This window comes from Alligator mississippiensis, chromosome 2 (genome assembly GCF_030867095.1).
Source record: "Alligator mississippiensis isolate rAllMis1 chromosome 2, rAllMis1, whole genome shotgun sequence".
Classification (NCBI taxonomy): domain Eukaryota; kingdom Metazoa; phylum Chordata; order Crocodylia; family Alligatoridae; genus Alligator; species Alligator mississippiensis.
In genome coordinates, this window is record NC_081825.1 from 6,684,254 (window position 1) to 6,706,261 (window position 22,008).

General features: G+C 42.3%; 1 protein-coding gene across 1 annotated transcript in view; it reads left to right on the forward strand.

Annotated features, from left to right (window-relative positions):
• DNAAF9 (dynein axonemal assembly factor 9) overlaps window positions 1-22,008 on the forward strand; it is a 126,727-nt gene that overhangs the window by 21,763 nt on the left and 82,956 nt on the right. Inside the window, exons 3-6 of the mRNA XM_014597122.3 lie at window positions 10,084-10,203; window positions 11,369-11,493; window positions 15,950-16,046; window positions 18,625-18,731. Coding sequence (XP_014452608.1) covers window positions 10,084-10,203; window positions 11,369-11,493; window positions 15,950-16,046; window positions 18,625-18,731 — 449 coding nt within the window. The remainder of the gene's footprint in view (window positions 1-10,083; window positions 10,204-11,368; window positions 11,494-15,949; window positions 16,047-18,624; window positions 18,732-22,008) is intronic.

Below are 22,008 nucleotides of genomic sequence, written 5' to 3' on the forward strand. Positions count from 1 at the left end.
GTGGCTGTTGAACTCCTAGAACTTTAGTTAAAAGATGGATTTTTGGGGGTTTTTTTGTAGATTTTGACATAGTTGAAAGGTAGAGTTTTGAGGGTTTTTTTGCCAGGGATATAATGGTAGAAGTGATTTTCATTTTAAGAGGTTTTTAAAGAATAACAGTGTTCTAAAATATTTTAATTACTTTTGTTTCTGCCTTTTATGATCTCTGGTAAAGTAGGTTGCCCTAACAGATTGGTTACCGTTGAATGATTTTAAAACCTTAGGACTTAGTAGGTTTGAGGCATTAAGATGATAGTTCCTGAAGAAGAAAGCTGTCTTTTTTCTCTTCTATAATCGTTTTGTAATATTTCCAGGCTTTGAACCATGACTTTTGGTAACCTTTCACATTTTAATTGTTATCACTTGTAACTACCTCTTCTGGGTTTTGGAACATCTGGTTGGTTTTACAAGCATTTTGTTAAAAATCACTGGTATTGTATGGTTCTGTATTTTTAGATAGGTTTTTTTTCAAGGTTTCTTAGAGTCTGGTGGTCTTTTTAGAATACTTGGATTTTGTTGAGATTAGGTTCAAGACCCCTCAGGCTGTTTTAGGATCATCAGTAAGTTATGCTGTCTAGGGATTACCCTTTTTGGCAGGCGTGCCACAAATTACACTCTCACCCTCCCAGAGTGCCACTCCAGTCGCCTTCTCCTGCCCCATCTGCTGTCCTACCTTCTGTGCCCTGCCTCATGCTGCTTTGCTTTCTGCTTCCTGCCCTATCCTCTGTTATGCTGTCTGTCTCCTCCCTCATCTGTCACGTGCCACAGAGGCTTCATGTGCCTCTTCTGGCATGTGCCACAGGTTGGCCACCCCTGCTTTAAGACGGTGGACTAGTCAAGCTAGGTAATCACGACTATATGGATGAAGACTTTGATAGCAATACAGTGGAAATGGTGAAGTTTGCTAGGACTGTCATGGCGACGTAGTAGACAGCTCTTAAATCTCTTCCTTTCATTCTCTCCTCTCTTCAGATGGGAGCAAGACTACCCCAAACACTGTATTATTTTCTTTCTGCTATCTTTTCTTAAATTTTTCTGCTGTTCAGCCATTCTTTAGAGCTGTTTATATTGAATCTGCATCCCTTTGCTGTGACGTCACCAAACAGAAGCTGGAAAACTGATGAGCGTGATACAAGCTTGATCAAGTTAACATTATTGTTGTGGGATACTGCTGTTGTGCACAGGTCGGGTCAGATAGTATCAAAGATACGGAATGCTAATTCTCGCACTCTGGATTTTGGTGTGGAGAGGTAGGAGGAAGAGTGAAAATACATGGTTTTTAGCATCAGGAATTCAGGCTGCTTAATGCTGCAGTGATCCTAGTGTGTTTCTGTAAGGGTGTTGGGGTTTAGTTTCCCTTATAGCAGATCCACTCCGGTTTTGCTTGCTGCAGAAGTTGCGTATCTCCAGTATTTTATAGCTAGCAAACTTATGAAGAGACACAGTGTAGTCTTTTGAAAACAAAGCATTATTTGTTCATCAACAGGAACCCATCCAGAGAAATATTTTTAAGTAACAAAGAAGGCTGAAGGGCATGGGATTTACAAGTTCCTTTGACTGGAACGTGTCCAAGACCTTGCACTTAGGCCCCCTCCTACACATTACAGGTATCGTGCTATTAACTGGTTACTTCCGCAGTTATCTTGAGACCAGCTACATGGGCAAAGTAGCTATCACACGATAAAAAGCTCCAACTAGATATAAAGTTAAACCTTAAAAATAGGTACTCACTTTTATAGCTGGTTGCTATCCGCTTTAATTTGCATGTGTAACTGGGTCTCTCCCGTGGCTGGGAGCTCTGCCGGCTCACAGGGGTGCAACCCTTGAGCTCTGGGTGGCACAGCTGCCATGGTCCCCAAGGCTCGGGGTGGTGTGAAACCCCTGGGCCCACATGGGCTTCTTGGTCCTGGGGTGCAGCTGGGACTGAGTGTCTCGCAGCTTACAGGGCTCTAGCTTCTGGCTGTGTATGAGACACAGTTGGGACCCAAAACCCTGTCAGCTGCGGGACTAAGTCCCAGCTGCTCATGGCCTCTGGCTGGGAATCCCCTCTGCAAAGGGGGCTTCCAGCCTTGGGTGCCTGCTTCTTGCCAGTGCAGGGGGAGCCCTGGATTGTGCTCCCTCTACACCAGCAGTAAGGTTTGGATCCAGTGTGTGATCCCAAAATTGTACTTCCTGCCATGCCTGTGTAGAAGAGGCCTAAGCCCACAGCCTCCTCCCCTGGACCGGTAGAGACAGCTTGCACCGGCTTTAGGTACGCTGCTTTCAAAGACTGGCCTCTGCCTATTGCTATCTATGCACTCCACTTCTGTTCTAGCCGACAGTGTTTAATGGGATAATGTCCTTTAATTAAAGCTTTGGTTTCTTATTGGGTGGGGGGCAGGGAAGCCTGCTAGCCTGGCTGGAGCCAAACTGGTGGGTATTTCCCACTTAATAATACACCAGTGTTTCACTGATGATGCTGGAAGTATCTTATCGCTGTCATTGTTTCATTTCCTGTTTGTTTTCTCCTAACAGTTTCCTTTGATATAACTCCATGTAGTCATTCCAGATCACATCAAGCAAACACATTTGTAATTCTGTTCTTAAATGTGCCTGGAGATCTCCTACAACAGCATTTCTGTAGCTTCAGCGACTATTGGTTACATGGAAATGCAATATTAGGAGGGCGTTCTTGTCGGTGTCTCATGGTAACTGTTCTAGTGCCTAGGTGCCTGTTTGTTCATTCTTGCTCTGCTGCTTCAGCACTTGGATGTACATGTTGATTCCAGCATAAAAACCTGGCTGGAATGGGAGAGACCTGGTTCTGTCCTCATCCTGCTCCCAAGCACTGTGGTTCATAGACTGCAGTTTAACAATGTGTCTTATTTGAGGGAGAGAGTTTATATCAGTCGACAAACTCCAGTTCACTTTTACAAATACTATTTAGTTTGTGTACCTTTGTTGCATTTTAAACTCCATACCCTCCTAGGATCCCAAATCAGCCTGGGAGACCTGTGTTTCTAATGGCAATCGAGAGTTAGCTGTTAAACAACACATTCAAATGGCGTACCCCTAGAGCAACGGGCTGGCCACCTCCCAGCTGCACTGTTTCTCCCAGGTGACCCAGCTAAGTGATGGATCATCCCATGAGCTGCTTGGGGAGGCTTTCCATTAGAGGGGTCTAGCAGGCTATGGGTGTGGGAAGAGAAGAGACCAGAACCAGAAGAAGGTAAGGCTGGACTACGGAAGTAGGAAAGAAGGGAGGGGGTCCTAGGATCTCTAAAAGAACTAGTCAAAATTTAACAGATTGTGTTCAAGGAAGCTTAGGGAGGCATTTCTTACATGTTTCTGTTCTTGCTTTTTCCTTTACGTGTGTATCTCTTGCACTGTGTGTTACATGCACATTTTACTGGCATTGACTGTCATGAAACCCCTAAAAGTGGGGCATGGGATTCCAGAGGATCCACCTTTAAGGAGCGCTTTAGGAACACGTGGTGGCCACTAGATTAGAAGACTGCAGTGGTGGGTACTGCTAGCAAAACTCCGGTTTCCCCCTCTGTCAAGGGAGATGCTAGGGACACGAGGTCTGTACCTGGGGTTGCTCCTCAGTGGCCTAAGCAGGGCTCAACCCTTTTCCCCCAGCAGGCCAGATGAGAAGTGCCTGGTCTGCTTGCTGACTAGAAGGTGGTTCTGATCCAGCACCCGGGGCCGGAGTGGTAGCCACCATCCAGCCATGCAGAGGGGGTTGGGGGGCAATCTGGCCTGAACCAGACCCCACAGTGGGGAAAGGGGGCTTCAGTCAGCCCTGTGGGGGGACATGGGGGGGGGGGGGGATGTGACCCGGCCCCATGGAGGGGTAAGGGGGTGTGACTTGACCCCAACACAGCCCAGGGGAAAAGGGGGATGTGCCCCAGCCTCATGGTGGGGAGGGTTATGTGGGCTGGCTCCAGCTGGGCACATGCAGCTTGGGGCTTGGGAATTGGGCAGGGAGCAGAATGGCCATATTACTTACCGGCCACCGCTCCTCCACTGCCAAATTTCCAGACCTGTGGGGAGCCCTGTGGGCCAGATGCAATGGCGCTATGGGCTGCATTTGGCCTGGAGGCTGGAGGCGGAGCACCCCAGGCCAAGAGCTAAACAGTGATGAATGATTCCCTAGATGCAAAGGGGTTTAACAGTGCATGGGATTTAGTCGTTGTATCCAAATACCATAGCTAGTGAGCAACTACTGGAGGCGTTCAGCCCAAGATTGTAATAGAGAGGCCTTTGTGCTGAGTTTAGGTCTCTTGTACCATTTCCCTGTTTTTCTGTTTCTAGTTCATTCTTATGTTGTTATTCATAACCGGTTTAGATTCTGAGGGAACTCCGAAGGCAGTCCTAGTTTTCTTGCATGTTGTTATACTTTTTTATTTTTTTTAATCTGTTAATTTCCGGCAAATCTGAACTTGTTGGCAGGCACTGAATTGTATTCTAACATAACCCTCTGGGAAAACTTCACAGTCGCATGCGATAACGTGTAGTTACATTGGGATCACATCTGGGGTGTATTGGCACATACAAATCTTAATGTGACCAGCTCCTATACATGTGAAGAAAACCATACTTATTGGACACCACTTAAATAAGCACGGTGTAGTCCTTGTTCTCCAGATGGGAACATTCGCACAGAAAAGAATCAGTGGGCTTTTCCCTTGATTTTTCAAGAAGGCTACCGGTCAGATTCCTGGCTAGTTTCAGTGTTACTAATACTGCCTATCTATATTAAAATCCTCCCTCCTCTTTTTCCTTTTCACTTAGGTTAAAATGATGGTTTGAGTATAAACTTGATTATAACCTAACCTGTTAACCTTTCTAAGAATTGAGAGGTATTTATTAGCTCTTGATGATAAAAAAACATTGCTGGCAGTGTGAACACTTTGAAACCAGCTGTAACTTATTACAGACACTTCTTATGGTAATTTTTTGATGCAAATCAAGCTTAAAAACACAAGACCAAGAGGGGTTTTTGCATGTATATTGTTTTCATTGTCTGTCCTGGTGCCCCCAATTTATAACAGGTCTTTGGTATTTTTTAAGGATTTTTAGTGCTGATCTCTTTACTGACCACTCCTTGGCTTGTCATTGGCTTCCATTTTTGTCTGTCTTGATATTTCTTGATAATTTGTTAAATATCTGCAAATACAGCTTTTTCATAACCCAGGAATGGTACTATAAAGTGTGTCAACTAACGTGTAATCATGTAATCTAAAACGGATGAACTAGGTCATAGGATTAGCTGGGTAGGAAACTTGAAGAACATACTAATTAGATGAAACGTGGTAGATTTTTATTCAGATGTGTAAGGTTGTATTGCTAGGTAAGATGGAAAGCCTTCTGCCATGCAGTTTTGTGGAGAGAGGAAGGGTTTGTATTATATCAGTTTTGTAGCGTCAAAAGGATCCTATAAAAATTCCATCTATTGCCTATGGTGAAACCAGTGCTTGCAGAGGGCATATAAAAATAAATACATATGTTTTATTTCTCCTTACAGTTATCTCTAAGGAAGGAAGTGACAAAATCTTTATATTAAGATACATTATGCTAGAAACATTTCAACTTCCTGAAAAACAAATGGAATATCAAAATGTTCCCTTGTAATCAGGAGGAAAGGTTTGGAATAAAGGCTTTGTAAGAGTGTTGTCCTTACTGGAAAGCTTTTTAATTCCTTGCTATCAGGAGTGAGCTCTCACTATCTAGAGAGCGGGTTAACTTCTCAGGCAGGGAAATCACCCTGAACTTTTAAAAGGGCAACAGATTTTCATTGATTGTTTTTAAACAGTAGGCTTGTGGGTATGTCTTAAAACATCCATGGTTCAGATTCATAGATGTTGGGGTCGGGACCTCAACAGATGATCGAGTCCGACCCCCTGCCTGAGCAGGAAAGGGCGCTGGGGTGAGATGACCCCAGTCAGATGCCTCTCCAGCCTTCTCCTTGAAGACCTCTTGGGTAGGAGAGAGCACCACCTCCCTTGGAAGGCCATTCCAAGATTTGGTTACCCTTGCTGCGAAGAAGTTTTTCCTGAGGTCTAGCCTAAATCTGCTCTCTGTCAGTTTGTGACCATTGCTCCTTGTTACCCCAAGAGGTGCCCTGCTGAACAGAGCATCTCCGATCCCTTGCTGCGTCCCTCTTTTTGTCAGGGACCACAAGATCACCTCTCGGCCTTCTCTTGCAGAGGCTGAAGAGGTCTAGGTCCCTCAGTCTCTCCTCATACAGCTTGTCTTGTAAACCCTTAACCTTACAAGTAGTCCTCCTCTGGACCCTCTTGAGGTTATCCACATCCCTCCTGAAGTGCAGCGCCCAGAACTGGATGCAGTACTCCAGCTGCGGTCTGACCAGTGCTGCACAGAGGGGGAGTATCACCTCCTTGGCTCTATTTGTCATGCATCTGCTGATGCGTGATAAAGTGCGGGTAGCTTTGCTGATGACTTCGTCACACTGACGACTCATGTTCATCTTGGAGTCTGCTATGACTCTGAGATCCCTTTCCACTTCTGTACTTCTGAGAGGCACTCCCCAGCCAGTAGATGTGCTGAATATTTTTACACCCTAGTGCAGCACTCAGCACTTGTCCTTGTTGTACTGCATCCAATTGTGTACTGCCCACTTATCCCACCTGCCCAGGTCTGCCAGATTAGTTTCATAGATCAGCTCTTGTTAACAATAACAATCCTAGTTTTTCTGACAGACTGAAATGAGGCTCATAGGGACCAATTGGAGCAAAAACACTAATAAACAAGTCATTATATGCATCAGTAGTGCCCAGAGGCATTATTCGGCATCAGGACCCCATTGTGTTAAATGATCTGGTCCCTGCTCCCCAAAATTTGAACTACTTGGCCCCAGTCTTGCTACGTATAAAACCGATGTTCTGTATGAATACATGCCCACAAACGCTGCAGAACTGGGGCTTAGGAGAGCAGTGACGTCTAAAGGGTGGGGATGAAGAGGTGTAAATGGATATGATTGACGTACAGATCACTTCCCTCCCTCCCCACCCCTCCTGCCAGTAGTGTGTGTGTGTGTGTGTGTGTGTGTGTGTGTGTATGTGTATATAAGTGCCAACTTTTAAGGGCCCCTCAAGCTATTATTAATTGGCTTGTTTCCTAATAACATAAGAGAATAGGAAGTCTCAGGAGGATAAAACTTGTGAGTCAGCTCTGAGTATGTTGCAGGAGTAGAGGTTGGTTTGGAAGACGGCATTGAGTTGTCTGATCACACTTCACATGCCAAATCTCTTCCTATTTAAAGGGTGTATAGCTCTTCTCTATGTAGTCTGTAACACGGTAGTTTTGAGATGAAGTTCACTGTAGGTTCTTTCAGCTTCCACTACATTTTTTTTTTAAATCATGGTTATATGTTCACTCCAGCCGTCTATGTTGATCTGTTCTCTTATCCCTCCCCCCCTCTTTAATGAAGAGGGTTAAATAATATGGAGACAAATGCCTTCATTAGCTCCAAGAAACCAGCATTTTTGTGGTAATCTAGCCCAGATAGGAGCCAGTTTGTCACCGGACACGGCATTTCCTGCCAGTTCCCTAGTAGCACTGGAGTAGCTTTGTTTGCTTGTAAAACTGTTTGCAGTTTCACTTAGGGCCAGGTTCAGATTTCCTCACTGGCGCTGAAGTAGGATGTAGGCAGGAGTTAGGTGCCAGTCTTAAGGAATGATTACAATTAGCTTGGGGCTAGCATGCTAAAAAACTCATTTTGTGCCTAAATCTGGCATGCATCTCCACTGGGGATTGCAAGGGTCCCTAGACTGTCGCACTGTTTGGTTTTGCTGCAAACACAATCTAGGGCACACGCTCCAGAGTAATTTAGACTGGCCTTGAAAGGTGCAGAAGTCTTGTGCAAGACCCCAGTGAGTGCTGTACCGTTCAACAGATAGAAGCTGTGACTAATACTCATGGGCAGCACGGGCTTCGGCTCGAGTCCACTGGTGGCGGCTATGTCTGCCTTTTTTGCTCATCTAGTCTTGTGGCTAGACCGTTAGACCAGGATGTGGATGACCTGGTTTCAAGGCTCCCGCTCTCCCCAAGGGGCCATACAAAAGGTTACACCAGGGCACTCTCCTGTCACTCCAGGTGAAGCTATAACAGTGGGCAGACAAGAATGCAAGAGCCATAGAGCCAGACAGAGACTAAGCAAAAAGAGCTTTCCTCTGTAGTCTGGTACTTGGAGTAGGAGGAGGTCAAACATGCCCCATAGCCTGGATGTGACCTGCAGAGTTGGGTTATCTGGACCGCAGCCTTGATGGGGGACCTCTCCCTGGCAAGAGCCAGGTGTCTGGGTGACCCACAGTGCTGGAGCCCCAGCATCACTTTGGCTTGTTCCTGGCAACAGCAGAGCAGCTGGGATGCTGGGCTCTTCCCTGTGGTGTTGCTGCATCTCCATGGCACTGCTCTCGCCATGGTGCTTGGCAGTCAAGCTGGTGTGAGCTGTGGTGCCGGAGCCCCAGCATCACCATGAGAAGAAGGCCAGCAGCCAAGTGCCAGGCATGCTGGGCCTCTTGCTGCCAGGTCCTGCCAGCGGTGCCATGTGTGCTTGATCTGGCATGGGTGGGGGGGGCAAGGGCATGATCTGTCCATGAGACCAGCCCCACGCCACTCATCAAGCCTGTGGACTGGGCTTGTACCAATTTTCCAGCCTGTGGTTCATAGTATCCCTGCGGAAGGGGAGTCTTGGGGTCTGGCTTCTGTTGCCAGGGTTATTTATACGTTTCACAGTAGACAGTCACTGGTTAATGAAACAGAAGCAGTGCTTGGCGAAGAAGGACAAAACACGTTCCATCTAACAATAAGTGCTTACTTTCACCAGCAACAATCTTGCACATTGTGCTGTTGAGTTTCATCATCGCTATCCAGCAGGACCAGTTTGTGTTAACTTGATCTTAACGACCCAGCAGCTACATAACAACTTGTAAACCATGTTAAAGTTAAACTTTAATATTCATAGGGAAGGCATACCACCTTGTGAGAGCTGTAGCTGAATTGCTAGAAAGCTATATTTTAGGTTGCTTTTATGTTTTCTATTCTAATCCTTTGAATTCACCTACTTTTAAACTAAAGGTTTGGGAAAGTTTTTGTAAAAAAACAAATGCACTGGTGAGAAAATGTCATTATGTTTAAGCCCAGATAGTTTTTAAATAGGAAAGTGTGGGGTGGAATACACTACATGCCATTGTTTCTTCTGTCTGTGCATGAGTGAAATAACAGTTGTATCTATTGATTTATTTAGTCATTCTTGTTCTGTAAATAGTATTCCTGGCACTTTAAAAAATGTCAAACCACAAGGTTATGCATTTTCTGTTTGCTATAAACCCATAATTCATTTGGGAAACCATTTCTACTCTACCCATCCTACACTGTAATTTGGTATGTATCATTAGCTTTACCGCTGATCGGGGCTCAGTTGTTCTAGTAGAAGATTAAGTGACTATTGAGCAGATCACTAGTCAAAATAATACATTTTGTGCAAGGTACATAGATTTTATATAATACTGGCCCCTTTACAGATTAATGAAGACATTTGAATCCAAAGCATGCTCAGATATTTAATTTTGTAACACAGTTCAGCTTGGTGTTTTGGACTTCATGTCTTGGATGATCTTCTAAGTCCCTTCCAGCCCTACTTCCCTACAATCTGAAGAGATAGTTAATTCAACAGTTTTTAATCCTAGGAAAGCACCAATAGAAAAATTTTCTCCGGGTGTTATGGATACTGTAGATTCTTTCTTGTCTCTCTTGATGCTGCTTTTAATTTTGACTATTTCCAGAGAAGCACAACTTTAAGAAATTAATTCTATTGTTTTGTTATGGCAAGAATATGCAGCAATGTAATCTTTGCTGTCGCAATCGGGGCTGTTCTCTTCCCTCTCATCTGTCTTGGTCTTTAATGGGAGAAAACTCATTTATCACTTGATAAATGTCTCTGCCGTCATCTTTTTATTTAGATAACGTGCAACAGTACAATGTTCTCTGTACTGTTATCATTTACAATATTATATGTCTGGTCTGGTCTGTTTCCAGGAATTGATAGCCGATACAATGAAGGCTGCAGGGAGCTGGCAAACTATCTTCTTTTTGGATTGTATAATCAGAGTAATAATGACTTTGAAAGAACTGGGTTTCCTGAAGAAGTTCTTGATGGTGAGTAAGGCTATTAAATTATGCTGTCTTTTCAGGGTCCTTTTTGGGTGGTGGTTGGAGGGAGAGATCTGATATGTCAAATAGCAGAACTATAAATATTAGAGATCTTGTGGAGTTAAACAGGTTTTAATAGAAAATCTAGTTTGATATCCTGTTAGGACCGAAGGACTCAACAAATGTGGAACCAAGTACTTGGAGAACTCTATTCTGTTGGCCAAGTCAGTGATGCTGCAGCACCCTGGGGTGCCTTGACATCCTTTCAAGAGTTCTGTAGGATGCTGTCCAATGTTAGTACTGTTAGGTGTGCAAACATGATGCACAAGATAAACCCAGAGATTTCATATAGGAATCCATAGCATTTACAAATGGTCTGCCCTGTTGTGGTCTTTCTGAGTTCTTTGCAACAGAGCTACTCTGTTATTTTTTCATAGTCAAAAAACAAGCTGACATTTTCTGAGGGGGATCCTAGGCCTGGCAAAAGGTGCCTTAGGTCTAGAAAGGTTGAAAACCACTGTGTTAATCCTTTACCAATATTTACTGAATTTTAATTCATTAAGTTCTACATGCAAAGTTTTAATCAACCTATTTTACATCCTATTTTCACTTCAATCGATAACTAACTATATATTTAGAATATTTTTAAGAGTTAACTATATCATTTATGTTAGCAATGTGCACTGTATCTGTTTTGTTGTTTTTTTTCTTTTGAGGGATTATTGTTTTCCTCCTCCTACCCTTGGTAGTGCAGAGCAACCCCTTAATGCCACAGAGGAGCAAATGCAATGGACAGTTGTATAATGTTGTGCAAGTACTCATCATTCTGACATTCCCTGGCTTCTCAAAGGCTGTATGATGCAAGCCTCCAGGAAGACATGAAATAAAACTGATTGTGTTGCTGAAAAGAGAAACACTAGTGCTTTTCTTTCTCTCTCTCTCATATTTTTTTAAGCAAAAACTGGTCACTTTGTGCAGTGCAGCTGAAATGGATTGCTATCCATGGTGTGTTTTTGCTTTGCTCTTTTTTTAACAGAATACTTTATAGTTAAAGCATTGTCTGCTTAATTCATTAACCTTCGTTGCAGATAAGATTAAGATTCCAAGGTAACTATTCAGAGATTTGATGCTGTTCTAGTAAAACCTTTTATTTGCCTTTTGTTTACTACAGATGTAATCATATTAGTAAAGCCTGACAGTGTCCATCTATATTGTAATCCTGTGAACTACAGCTATCTTTTGCCATATGTGGCGCACTGGAGAAATTTGCATTTTCACTGCTTGACTGAAAATGAGGTGAGTGAAAGCACAAAAAGTACAAGAATATCATTTCTGTAACACTTCAATAATAAAATGGATCTTGAGGCCTCTTACTATTTTTGTACAAACTTGTCTTGTTGATAAATCGCAGGCTTGCTTTTGATCCTAGTCAGAAGCCAGGCATTTCTTTTTGAAGGTAATGATTTCTCTTGCAAAGCTGAGAGGAAAAAAAAAATTATCCAGTGCTTTGTATTTTGGCAGTCAAATCAAAGATGAGAAATAACCTCCTCCGCCCCACGTCCCTTTCCTTCTCTCCCTTGATTATAGTTGTAGTGAATTTTGGTATTAATTTAATGAGGGGAATATTTGGGCACTAAGAAAAAAATAAAGAAGCTGAATTAAATACTGCAGTCAACCTTGAAATACGTAGTGGTAATTCTGTTCCTAACTTGAAGTTTGTTCTATGTCAAAATTTTGCAAGTACTTTCAGAAGAGTAGCGAAAACATAAAAAAAATGGCTTTTGGTAAGATTGGCTAGATTTAAAAAATACATTTTTCAGTTAATATCTTAAAAATTTTCTGTCTCCACTGAAGTGAGTGGGAGTGCGGCCATTCATTTCAATGGAAATGGACTGGGCCTTATCTTTTTATCATAGGCTTTATGTACTTTGTTTACTCTAATAAATCATTTCCCCTCGCAAAGTCTGGGAGATTTACAGTGACATAAATTTATCTTAAAGCTCTGTCTCCTCACTTTGATCCTTACTGGTTCCAGACAGGGTTGGATCACATGAAGTACTGGATAACCTGACAATTCATGAGACTAATACTGTGTACCTGACTGTGACCTGTCCACTTTTTTTTTCCTATGTGCGCCATTGTCTGGCTGCATACCATAACCTCCACATGGCCACTTGTCACATTTGAGCATGCTTTCTGCCCTGTTGATCCAGGGTCAAACAGATCCAGTGGAAAAGAACCTCCTTAATAAACCCATTAAAGTAAGCTTCACATCATTAAATGTCATCTGTCCTTCTCACTTCAAATTAGCATGGTGCTGAAATCCATGGGGGCGAGAGGGAGCGGGATCACTGATGCATGACGCTGGCTGCTGACGATGGAAGCATGTAGGAGGAGAAGAGTGAAAGGATCTCAAGACCTCGAATCTGTGTCCTTGCCCTTCCATGCATGCCGAGTGTATTGTGGGTGGGAGGTGCAGTGCGGGGGCTGCATCTCTAGAGATTGCAGGAAAAACCTACAAACAACAGGAACAAGAAATGAGGACTAGGAAACCAAAAGCTACCCTGACTGTGGAACAGCCAGGCTCGCCAGGCATTCACCTTGCTTTCTTTCCGTGCTTGTAACACGCAGGCAACTTTCAGAATTTGTCAGTTAAAAGCCCTAGTATTTTTGTGCAGCCTAGCTGATCTTCTCTAAGAATATCTCATGTGATTACTCACAGCTGTCAACTGTTTTCGTCTTCCAGCACTGTGGCTGGGGAGAGATGGAAAATTGCCTTTGTAATGAAGTTGCAAATTCCTGATCATTTAGGCTGCACTTGGCTCCTGCACGCTGCCATGACTCCCATGTAAAGTGATTGACTATGAGGTCCAGGAGAAGGAGACATGAAAATCTAGTTTGCCAGATGAAAGGCTGGAGTTCATCACAGGGAATTTGGTCTGCTTGTGTTGAGGAGATTTAGCAGCTGGATTTGAACTGTATGGTATGGATGGATAATATAGGGTTGGGAAGGGACTTGGGTACAGAAACAACGTTCATTTGTGCCTTCCTTGTTATGTCGAGCAATGAAGGAAGTTCTCAAAATTTACTCTCTAACTTTAAAATGATCGGGGGAAAGCAGAGCTACCATGTGGTTCTTTCTCTGTTTCCTTGAAGCTATAACCTGGAGTTCTTATTGCCTTTGACAAAAAAATTTGGAACATATAAGAAGCAAAATCTGTAAGCAACAGCTTCTGGAAATTAAATCTAAATGTTGATCCTTAGCAGCTAAAGCCCCAGTGTGTCCTGAAGGTCAGTAGACCAAGGATCTCTTGAAGCATGGGTGGAAGTAGTTTCCAAAAGCCTTTCACCTAATGAACTAACAGTACATGTAATTAGAAATCTTTCAATCTGCTTGCTTTTGTTAAAGTGGACTTAAAATTGGCATCCTTACTATTCAGCAATCGCATACCATGCCTGTGTGCACAGGCTCATCTTAATCATGACCGACATTTCGTAATGTTGATTCACATGGTTGATCTTTTTCAGAAAAATGAGCCCAAATGGAGAGACTGATTTTTTTTGGATAGTGCAGAGTGAGAGAAGCGGAAGTTTTGGTGGGTTTTTATTTTTTTAGTTTCTGCTTTTGCAAGTATGATGCAGATTCAGAGAGATTGCATATAGTGTGTCAGCAGCACAATGCTAAAAACGTGGTGTTTTTCTTTTGTGTACAAGCCTGGCAGTTTCCTTAAATAATTCTGGCATATTGTAGGAGCTTTGAAACCTGGCCCCGTCAGCCTTCAGATGCCATTTTAGATTCATTCTCTCTCAGGAGTAGTTGCTCACGACTGGGAGGTTTTTTGTACAGTATTTACTTGCTCTCCGTTTCAGTGGTGTATTGATGTATGGCCTTTTTTTTTAGCTCTGCTTTTATAGTACAGTAAAGCTTTGAAAATGAGCAAATCAATATGATACCTAGAATATGAGCAGCTGTTACAGATAAATTGCAGAAATAAATGTCCTCTTGCCTTTTACATGGACCATAATGTTTAAGTGAATGCATTGGACAGCGATGGAAAAGAAAAATGTCATTGAACAAGTCTTTTGAAGTACTTGTACGGTGTCATAAGCTGCGCATTTTCTAAATGCTTGCATAGCATGGTTCAGAGATAGTATAATAGCATGGGCTGAGCCATGTTTCAGCTTCCCCTTGGAAACCAGGAATGCAATTTTGGAGACCTTTTAAACTCTAATTTAAGTAACTGATGCAGTAGTTTGGAGACCAGCTTTGATCCATTTGCTCAGAGAAGGTGAAAGCAAATTGTTTGAGAAGACCTTGGTGCATGATAAATTTTGTGGAAGAAGAGAACTGAGGCATTAAAAAAACCCAACATTTCTAGTGGAGACATGTGACACCAGTGGGAACAACTAAGCTTGTACTCCTGAGACTTACTGATTGCATTAAAATAGTGTTGGCAGGGGGAACTGCACCAGCATACATTTTTGTGAACTTGCCAAATTCTTACAGAGCCTGGACATTTGTTTGGCCCTAGCTGGAAAAAGGGTGATCCTGGGGGGTGTCCAAAATGAAGGCATACGGCTCCAGATTTTATCAAATCCTGTTGAGCTTGTATTTTTAGATGCAGATCAACAAACATTGTTTTCCAGTATTGTATGCAAAATAGTTTTGTTTGGCTTGCCTCTTTATTTAAAAAAACATCCATTTTCCTTGTTTCTAGGTAACTCCGTGTCTTGTTCTGCATTAGTTTGCTGCACCTTTATAGCTCAGGAAGTGTTTTTTAAAATGGAGTGCAGGGATGCGAGTTTATAAGGGTGCAAGGACACAGAAGGAAAAAAGGGAAATATAAGTAGTGGAAAGGGAAGAAAAATGAAGAACTCCGTCTCTGGAGTTGTTGAAGAAGTTGCAGTGTGGTTGTAGTGACACAAAGTGGCTTCATCCAGACCACAAAAACGACATAGTGACATACAGCAGGGTAACATAACCCCTCCGGTCTAGCACCGTACCTGGACTTCCGGTGGCCCTGGGCGAACTTTTAGTATCAGGCCCCCCTTTGCCTGGGATGATGATGATGATGATAATAATAAGAATTACCGTTTTCAGGCCCCCTTTCTGTCTGGGGCCCCAGGCAGCCCCCAGTTTGTCCATGCCAGTGTCCGGCCCTGCTCGGATCTCCACGAGTTCCTGAGGACAGCTGGACGCACAGGAGAGACTGTCTGCCCCATTCCCCTCTTCCCCTGCCCCACAGAGTTGGGGAGCAGAGGACTGGGGGAAGAAAGCTGACCTATAAAGACATTTCAGGAAGTGCTTCAAAGATGTTTCTTATTCTTTGAGGTAATATTTTAAGCAGTTCAGCTGTGCACATTTGTGTCCTGGCTGTTTGGTGCAGCTCAAAGGCACTTGGAGCAATTCAAATATGTCTATCCAGGGCCTAAAACGTAGGTGTTACAGACAAACATCTTTGGAAATTGAAAGTATATATAGATGCTTCTGCATATTCTTGTTCAAGTATTCACTTCCATTTTGAGAATGGTGTCTTGTGACTTGAATATATTCCATTCCATGTTGGATAAACTCTCCAGACCATACTTTTTGGGGAGCTTTTCTTACTGTGGAATGTCAAAGGTAATGTATAACCAACTTTGATCATTGGCAGTTTTTCACCTTTATTTAAAAAAAAAAATACTTCACCTATAAATATTTTTAGTCTCTATATTAGGTTTAGTAAAACTCATTTTAAATGATTCCTTCCAGTACGAAGACGAAGAAGCTGCAGAAGAATTCAAAATTGCCAGTTTTGTAGATATGGTTCGCGATTGTAGTCGAATTGGTATTCCTTACAGCTCTCAAGGTGAGTTACTGTTTTGATTACTTTGTGTGCTTATTGGAAATCATTTGAATGCTTTTGTGTTTTGCAGGGTTAAATTGACACTGTAACTCGGGCATGGCTACCCCGTGGTACGTGCTACAAGTGGCATGGGCAACATGTTTGTGGCACGTGGCAGATGGGGAAGGGGGTAGCCAACATGTTGGCGGATAGGGCAGAGAGCAGAAAGCAGAGTAGCAGATTGGTCAGGAACACAGGGCAGGGATCAGACGCCAGAGCAGCAGCTCGTGCAGGGGAGGGGGTTTGGAGTGGCTCTTGAAGAAGACACATGTTTTAATTCGTGGCATGCTTGCCAAAAAGCTTGGCTCTCACTGATGTAACTAATACCATAAAACGGGAGTCTTCAGAGGTAAGAGAGCCTGATGGTATATTAGCAGTCTTATTTTAAGAAATTTCTGTACTATAAGAATAGGATTTCTGGTGTCCCAAAAAGTTTAACTGTTGGATTCATCTTAGCATTCATTCTAAATAGCAACAGTAATTTGCATGCAGGGTTTGGCTAAATACAGAAGCTCTCTGTTTTAATGGGAACTTTGGATAAGTACCCTTTTATGTAAGGAAAGAATTAACAATTTTGTTATGCAAGTTTCCTCTTTTAAAAGAGAAAAGACTGGGCTGCACAACTTCCCTTATGATCTGTAGCCAGGCTTGCAAACTGAACATTTTAACTCTGTACTTCTTAAAATGTGTTCACTCGTGGTGACTGTATACAGTAGGTGATGCAAGATTACTGCAATCCACTTGGTTGGTAAATGCTGATTTTTGTGAAAGAATTCAGTAGGTTTTGGCAGAGAAATCTGGATGAGGTGTATGCTTCATAGTCAAGGCAAGTTGTGTGGGGAATTCTAGCACTTGTGTACAGGTAGCTGGCCTAAATCAGAGGTTCCCAACCACTGGGCCACAGCCTGGTACCGGGCCACAAAGGGTTGGCTGCTGCGTTGTGGCATAAGTCCCCTGCTTGGACCCCTGGGAGGGAGACAGCTGGCTCTGTGCCTCCCTCCCTCTCCCCACCTGGTCCCACTCCCGTGCTGGTCTGCAGTATAAAAAGGTTGGGAACCACTGACCTAGATGATCAGTATTCCCTTCTTGCCCTTAGAGTCTATCATACGAACACAGAAAGACTTACTATGGGGGCATGGCTCGGCTGAACTGGTGTAACTGTTATTTGTCCACTCCTATCCGTCACCAGCTGAAGCTAAACCACAATAACTTACCCAGTTTCATTTAGTGGACAGACACAAGTTACTGTGGTGCAGTTGAATCCAGTTTACATTGTCCTGCCCCTACAAAATCCTGTAACTGTTTTATCTGTTCATGCCTAATGAACTTTTGTAAGTCTGACATTACGCTGGCTGGTAATCACCGGGGTCCTGTGTTCAAACACTGATCCACTGTTATTTAGTTACTTAATTTTTTTGTGTAAATGCTTGGACTCAGCGGCAGAGAAATTTGTTTGCAAAGTTGCACAAAGTAATTTCAGCCGATGTTATGCTACGTTTCTTATACCTTCTGGTAAGAATGCTTCCACTCGCATAATGTTTCCAGCTTTGCTATTTTAATTGTCTCAAATAATCCTTTCTTTGAAGGATTCACAGTTCTTTTCAAGGCGGTGATGCTTCTAGAGCCAAGTCTCTCATGGGGGCAGTGTTGTTGAAGATATGCCTCTTCTTTGAGGAGTTCCTGAACTCTACCGTCACTCCAGCTCAAACAGCTTCCCAGCATCTCTAAAACTTGTCAGCTCAGCACACTGAACAACTTCCAATCTTTCCTCCTTTATAAAAGTTCATGGAAGTTCATTTAGTGTTTAAAAGTTCATGGAAGTTCATTTAGTGTTTAAAACCAATATTTAGTTTGAGTCTAAATACTTAAGAGGAAACTAAAAAAAACCCCCAAAGCTCCTTTTCACTGGAATGTGGGGCCTTTTACATGTGTATAGTGTACTTATATTCATGTTAAATGCTTTGGCATATTACACTTGGTTGGTCCAAATTCTGACATTTCTACGTGAACAATCCTATGAAGCTGAAAGGGCTGGCTTCTGAATATAAAGTGTGTTCTTAAAAGTGGTTGCAGGATTATGATATTTAATATTTTTATTGTAAAATGTAAAACATGGGCAACTCAAACTGGTGTTGCTGGAGAATCCTTAAACATTGCCAAAATGTTGTGCTTCTGAATACTGTTCTCAATCTTACCACTCTATGAATGTTAAATTTTTGCATATAATCAATTTTTAGTCCTGAATTATTTCCAAATAAAAATAACTCTTCATTTATTTCCAGAAGCAAATGATATCATGTATAACTGGGTGGTTTTAAACTAATTGTATGGTATATATTGTAGATTTTACAGTTAGTCCTGCATTTTTTCTTGTTATTGAAAATCTGTGGTAATTGCTACCAAAAATAGGAGTCCAATGCAATAAAATTTATTTAATTGGAATATTTCAACTCGCTTCTTAAAGCTATTCTGAGACTTGAACGCTATGAAAAGAAGAGATCTATTAGTCATTTTAACTTTTGTAAAATATTTGTTTCCATAGGGCATCTCCAGATATTCGATATGTTCATTGTAGAAAAATGGCCAATAGTACAGGCTTTTGCACTGGAAGGAATTGGTGGTGATGGCTTCTTTACCATGAAATATGAGGTATGTATTTAGTAAGCTTTAATTTGGTTGATTACACTGAACTTGCTGGAAACAGAATTCTTCCCCCATTGTCCTCCCTGCTAAATGGAATCACTGTCACAGAGGAAGGAAAAGTCTATTATTCCTGTTTTGTGGACTGTGGTTCTGGATTCCAGCTCTCCAAGAGAATGAGGGTGGTTAACCGTTGGTACAGGCTACTCAGGTTATCAGATTTCCATCCTTGCACATTAAGAGCAGGTTAGATGGACGCTTCTGGCTGGGAGATGTTTTAGTTGGGATGACCCTGCCTTGTTAGGGGAGCTGGACTCACCTGAGGTCATCTCTCTACCATTCTAGGATGATAGCCTATTCCTCCATTTATTTCTAGTTCTGCTAGGAGGTGAAATACTAAATCTCAAAAATGATTAGCCATGCTAGATCACTTAAAGATCCAATGCTGATATGAGGCACAATGGAATGACTGTATCGTTTTATTTTGGGTAATTGTTGGTTCAGCAGTTGTGCTGTAGGAGTCTCCTGGCACGTGGGTTTTTGAGGCTTTGTGGCCTGCTGGATGGATAGCCAACTGGGAATACAAACCATATATCTCCTGCCTTGTCTGTACCACAAACGTACTGTGCAAGGCTTGGACATTAGGACTGTGTGAAACTTCTCCTGTACACTTGAATATTAGGGCTGGGCGAAGCTTCAGTCCCTGATCTGATTCGGCAGAGTTTTGGCCCGATTCGGTGACCGAATCTCTGAATTGAATCAGGAGCTCCTTTAATCTCTCTGAATCAAGTTGGAACCCTGCAAATTGATTCGGAGAGATTCGGCAAGATTTGACGATTTGGACATAGACACAGCTTTAAATGTTTTTCTGCATACCTCGAGGTACCAGGTGGTTTGTGAACGCTGCGATGCTGGGGTGGATGGAGTATCCCACAGGAGCGCGGGGGCTTCCCAGAGCACTCAGCAGCAGAACTGGAAGTGGACAAGAAGTGGGGGGGTGCACTCCTGTGGGACGCTCCATCCGCCCCAGCATCACAGCATTCACGAGCTGCACCTAGTACCTCGAGGTATGTAGAAAAACATTTAAAGCCATGTCTATGGCCGAATTGCTGATCTATTTATTTACTTATTTTTTCTGAATGAGCATCAAATCTTTGGATTTGGATTCAGCTGAATCAAATTGGGGACAGCGATCCGAATCAACAAATCGAATCACTGTCCCCGATTCGGACCAAATCTGAATTGAATATGGCTTGTTTCACACACCACTATTGGACATGCTGAGTGACTCCCAGGCCAGAAGCAGCATGGCGATATTTGCACAACAATGTGGGTGGACTCATTTGCACTACGGGATGAGAAAAAAAGGCTGAAGAGTTTATCCGTGGCCCTGTTCACATGAAGCTGCACTGCTTCCAGTTTGGGAGGTAGTGCGTGAAAGTAGCTAGACTGCTGCATGTTTGGTAGGTAGCATGCACAGAGCAGCATAGTGTGCATTAGTATATTGCTGCCTGGCATAATACCTTTTCAGTATAAAAACCTGTGCTGTTTGGCTTTGGGCAGATCTAGTAACCGCTCTGTTTTCCCTGTCTCTGGAATGGAGATAGTACAGCTTATACATGTAATACTTGCATAGACAGACGAGGTTCTTTGGGTAGATGTGATACCTTTTATTAGACCAACTGAATAGTTGGGAAAATTTGTTCTTCGCAAACTTGCGGGCACAAAACAAGGAAGAAGGGTGTTTGTGCTTGAAAGCTGGCAAAGACAAATCTTTTCCAATTATTTAGTTGGTCTAATAAAAGATATCACATCTGCCCAAAGAACCTTGTCCGTCTGTGTCCTTAGACCAACACAGCTACAACCAACAACCCTAAATACTTGCATAGAGTTTTCCTCTGTGATCTGTTTCTCATTTCATTTCTTCTTCCTGGACCACCTCCAGAGCTGTGCAGACCTCTCTAATTTTCTCTGGCCACCGTGCTGTTGTTTTGCTATTACAGTCTTCCTGATCTCCATGTGTGGACTCTCTTCTCTTTTTTTTGAGGTCCACTTGGCATTATTGTTGGCCTTCCCTCCCCCCCCCCCCCCCCCCCCCCCGGGCCTCTTCCCCTATATCCTGTTTTTTTTTGGCTATCATCACTTTTTACCAGCAGTAAGAAATGATTGGTCATCTGTCTCTGTTTTGACAACTTTTATAACCCCTCATTGTCTTGCTGAAGTAACATTTTTGTCCCTTCTGTGACTACTTATGTGTCTGCTTATCTTTCTGCTTAATTCATATACTCTCCTGCTTTCATTCCTCTGCTGAAATCCTCATACTTGCTTTTTCTCATTTCCTTTTACCATCTTTAGAGCGGTCATGTAATCTTGTTCTATGTATCTATCTGTTCCCATAAACTAAGCACGTTTTTTATAGGTCGGTGCACAACAGAGGTATAACTAAATAATGTTATCTTATGGACTTCAAGATCTTATCAGTAAATTTTTATTTTGTTGTAAGTATATAAGAAATGTTTTGGCACTGGCTTCTCTGGGGCGAGGATAACTATGACTATAGGAGGCTTCTAAGAAATATAAATGGCACTTGAAACTATATTGAATTATATAAAGGTAGAAAGCATTGTGGGGTTATAACTCTGGAAGATAAAAAGCAATGGTTCTGATCATTTCTGTTGCTCCTTTTAAAGAAAAATACTTAACAAGGCATTTCAGCTAAATTCCAATATGGGTTCTTACGTTCTTCCTCCTTAAAAAAAAACAAAAAAAACGTGATTTTATGGTGGAAGTAAGAATCTTAACTTCTGCTATAGTTGTTTGGCATTGTCAGCTGTTAAACAGCTGCTGTACATCATCAGTGGGAAAAACTATTGCTTTTGGGAAGTAATTTGGTAGATTTTTTTTTTTTTTTTGATAAAGATGTTACCAGCTTCCTGAGAGTTTATTGTTCTCCATTAGTTTTAGCTGTTCAAACTCTAGTAGTATCTTTCCTATATGTGCAAAAGTGGAGCCTCTTAACCTTATTTTATTCAATTTACAATGAACTTGCTTAATTTTTTTTAAGACTACTATTCTATTCTTAATATTTTATGATGGCATAACATTGAAATATGTGATGATACAAAAATGGCAGTATTCCTGGCATTATTATTTAGAGAATTTAGTATAGGTATGCTCAGTACATATGTTGAGTAGATGACAGTTGACAAGTCATAAGTCTGTCTATGCTGCTTGATCCAGGAAAAATAATTGAAATTATTAAGTAAAGCAGTCACTTAAACTTCCA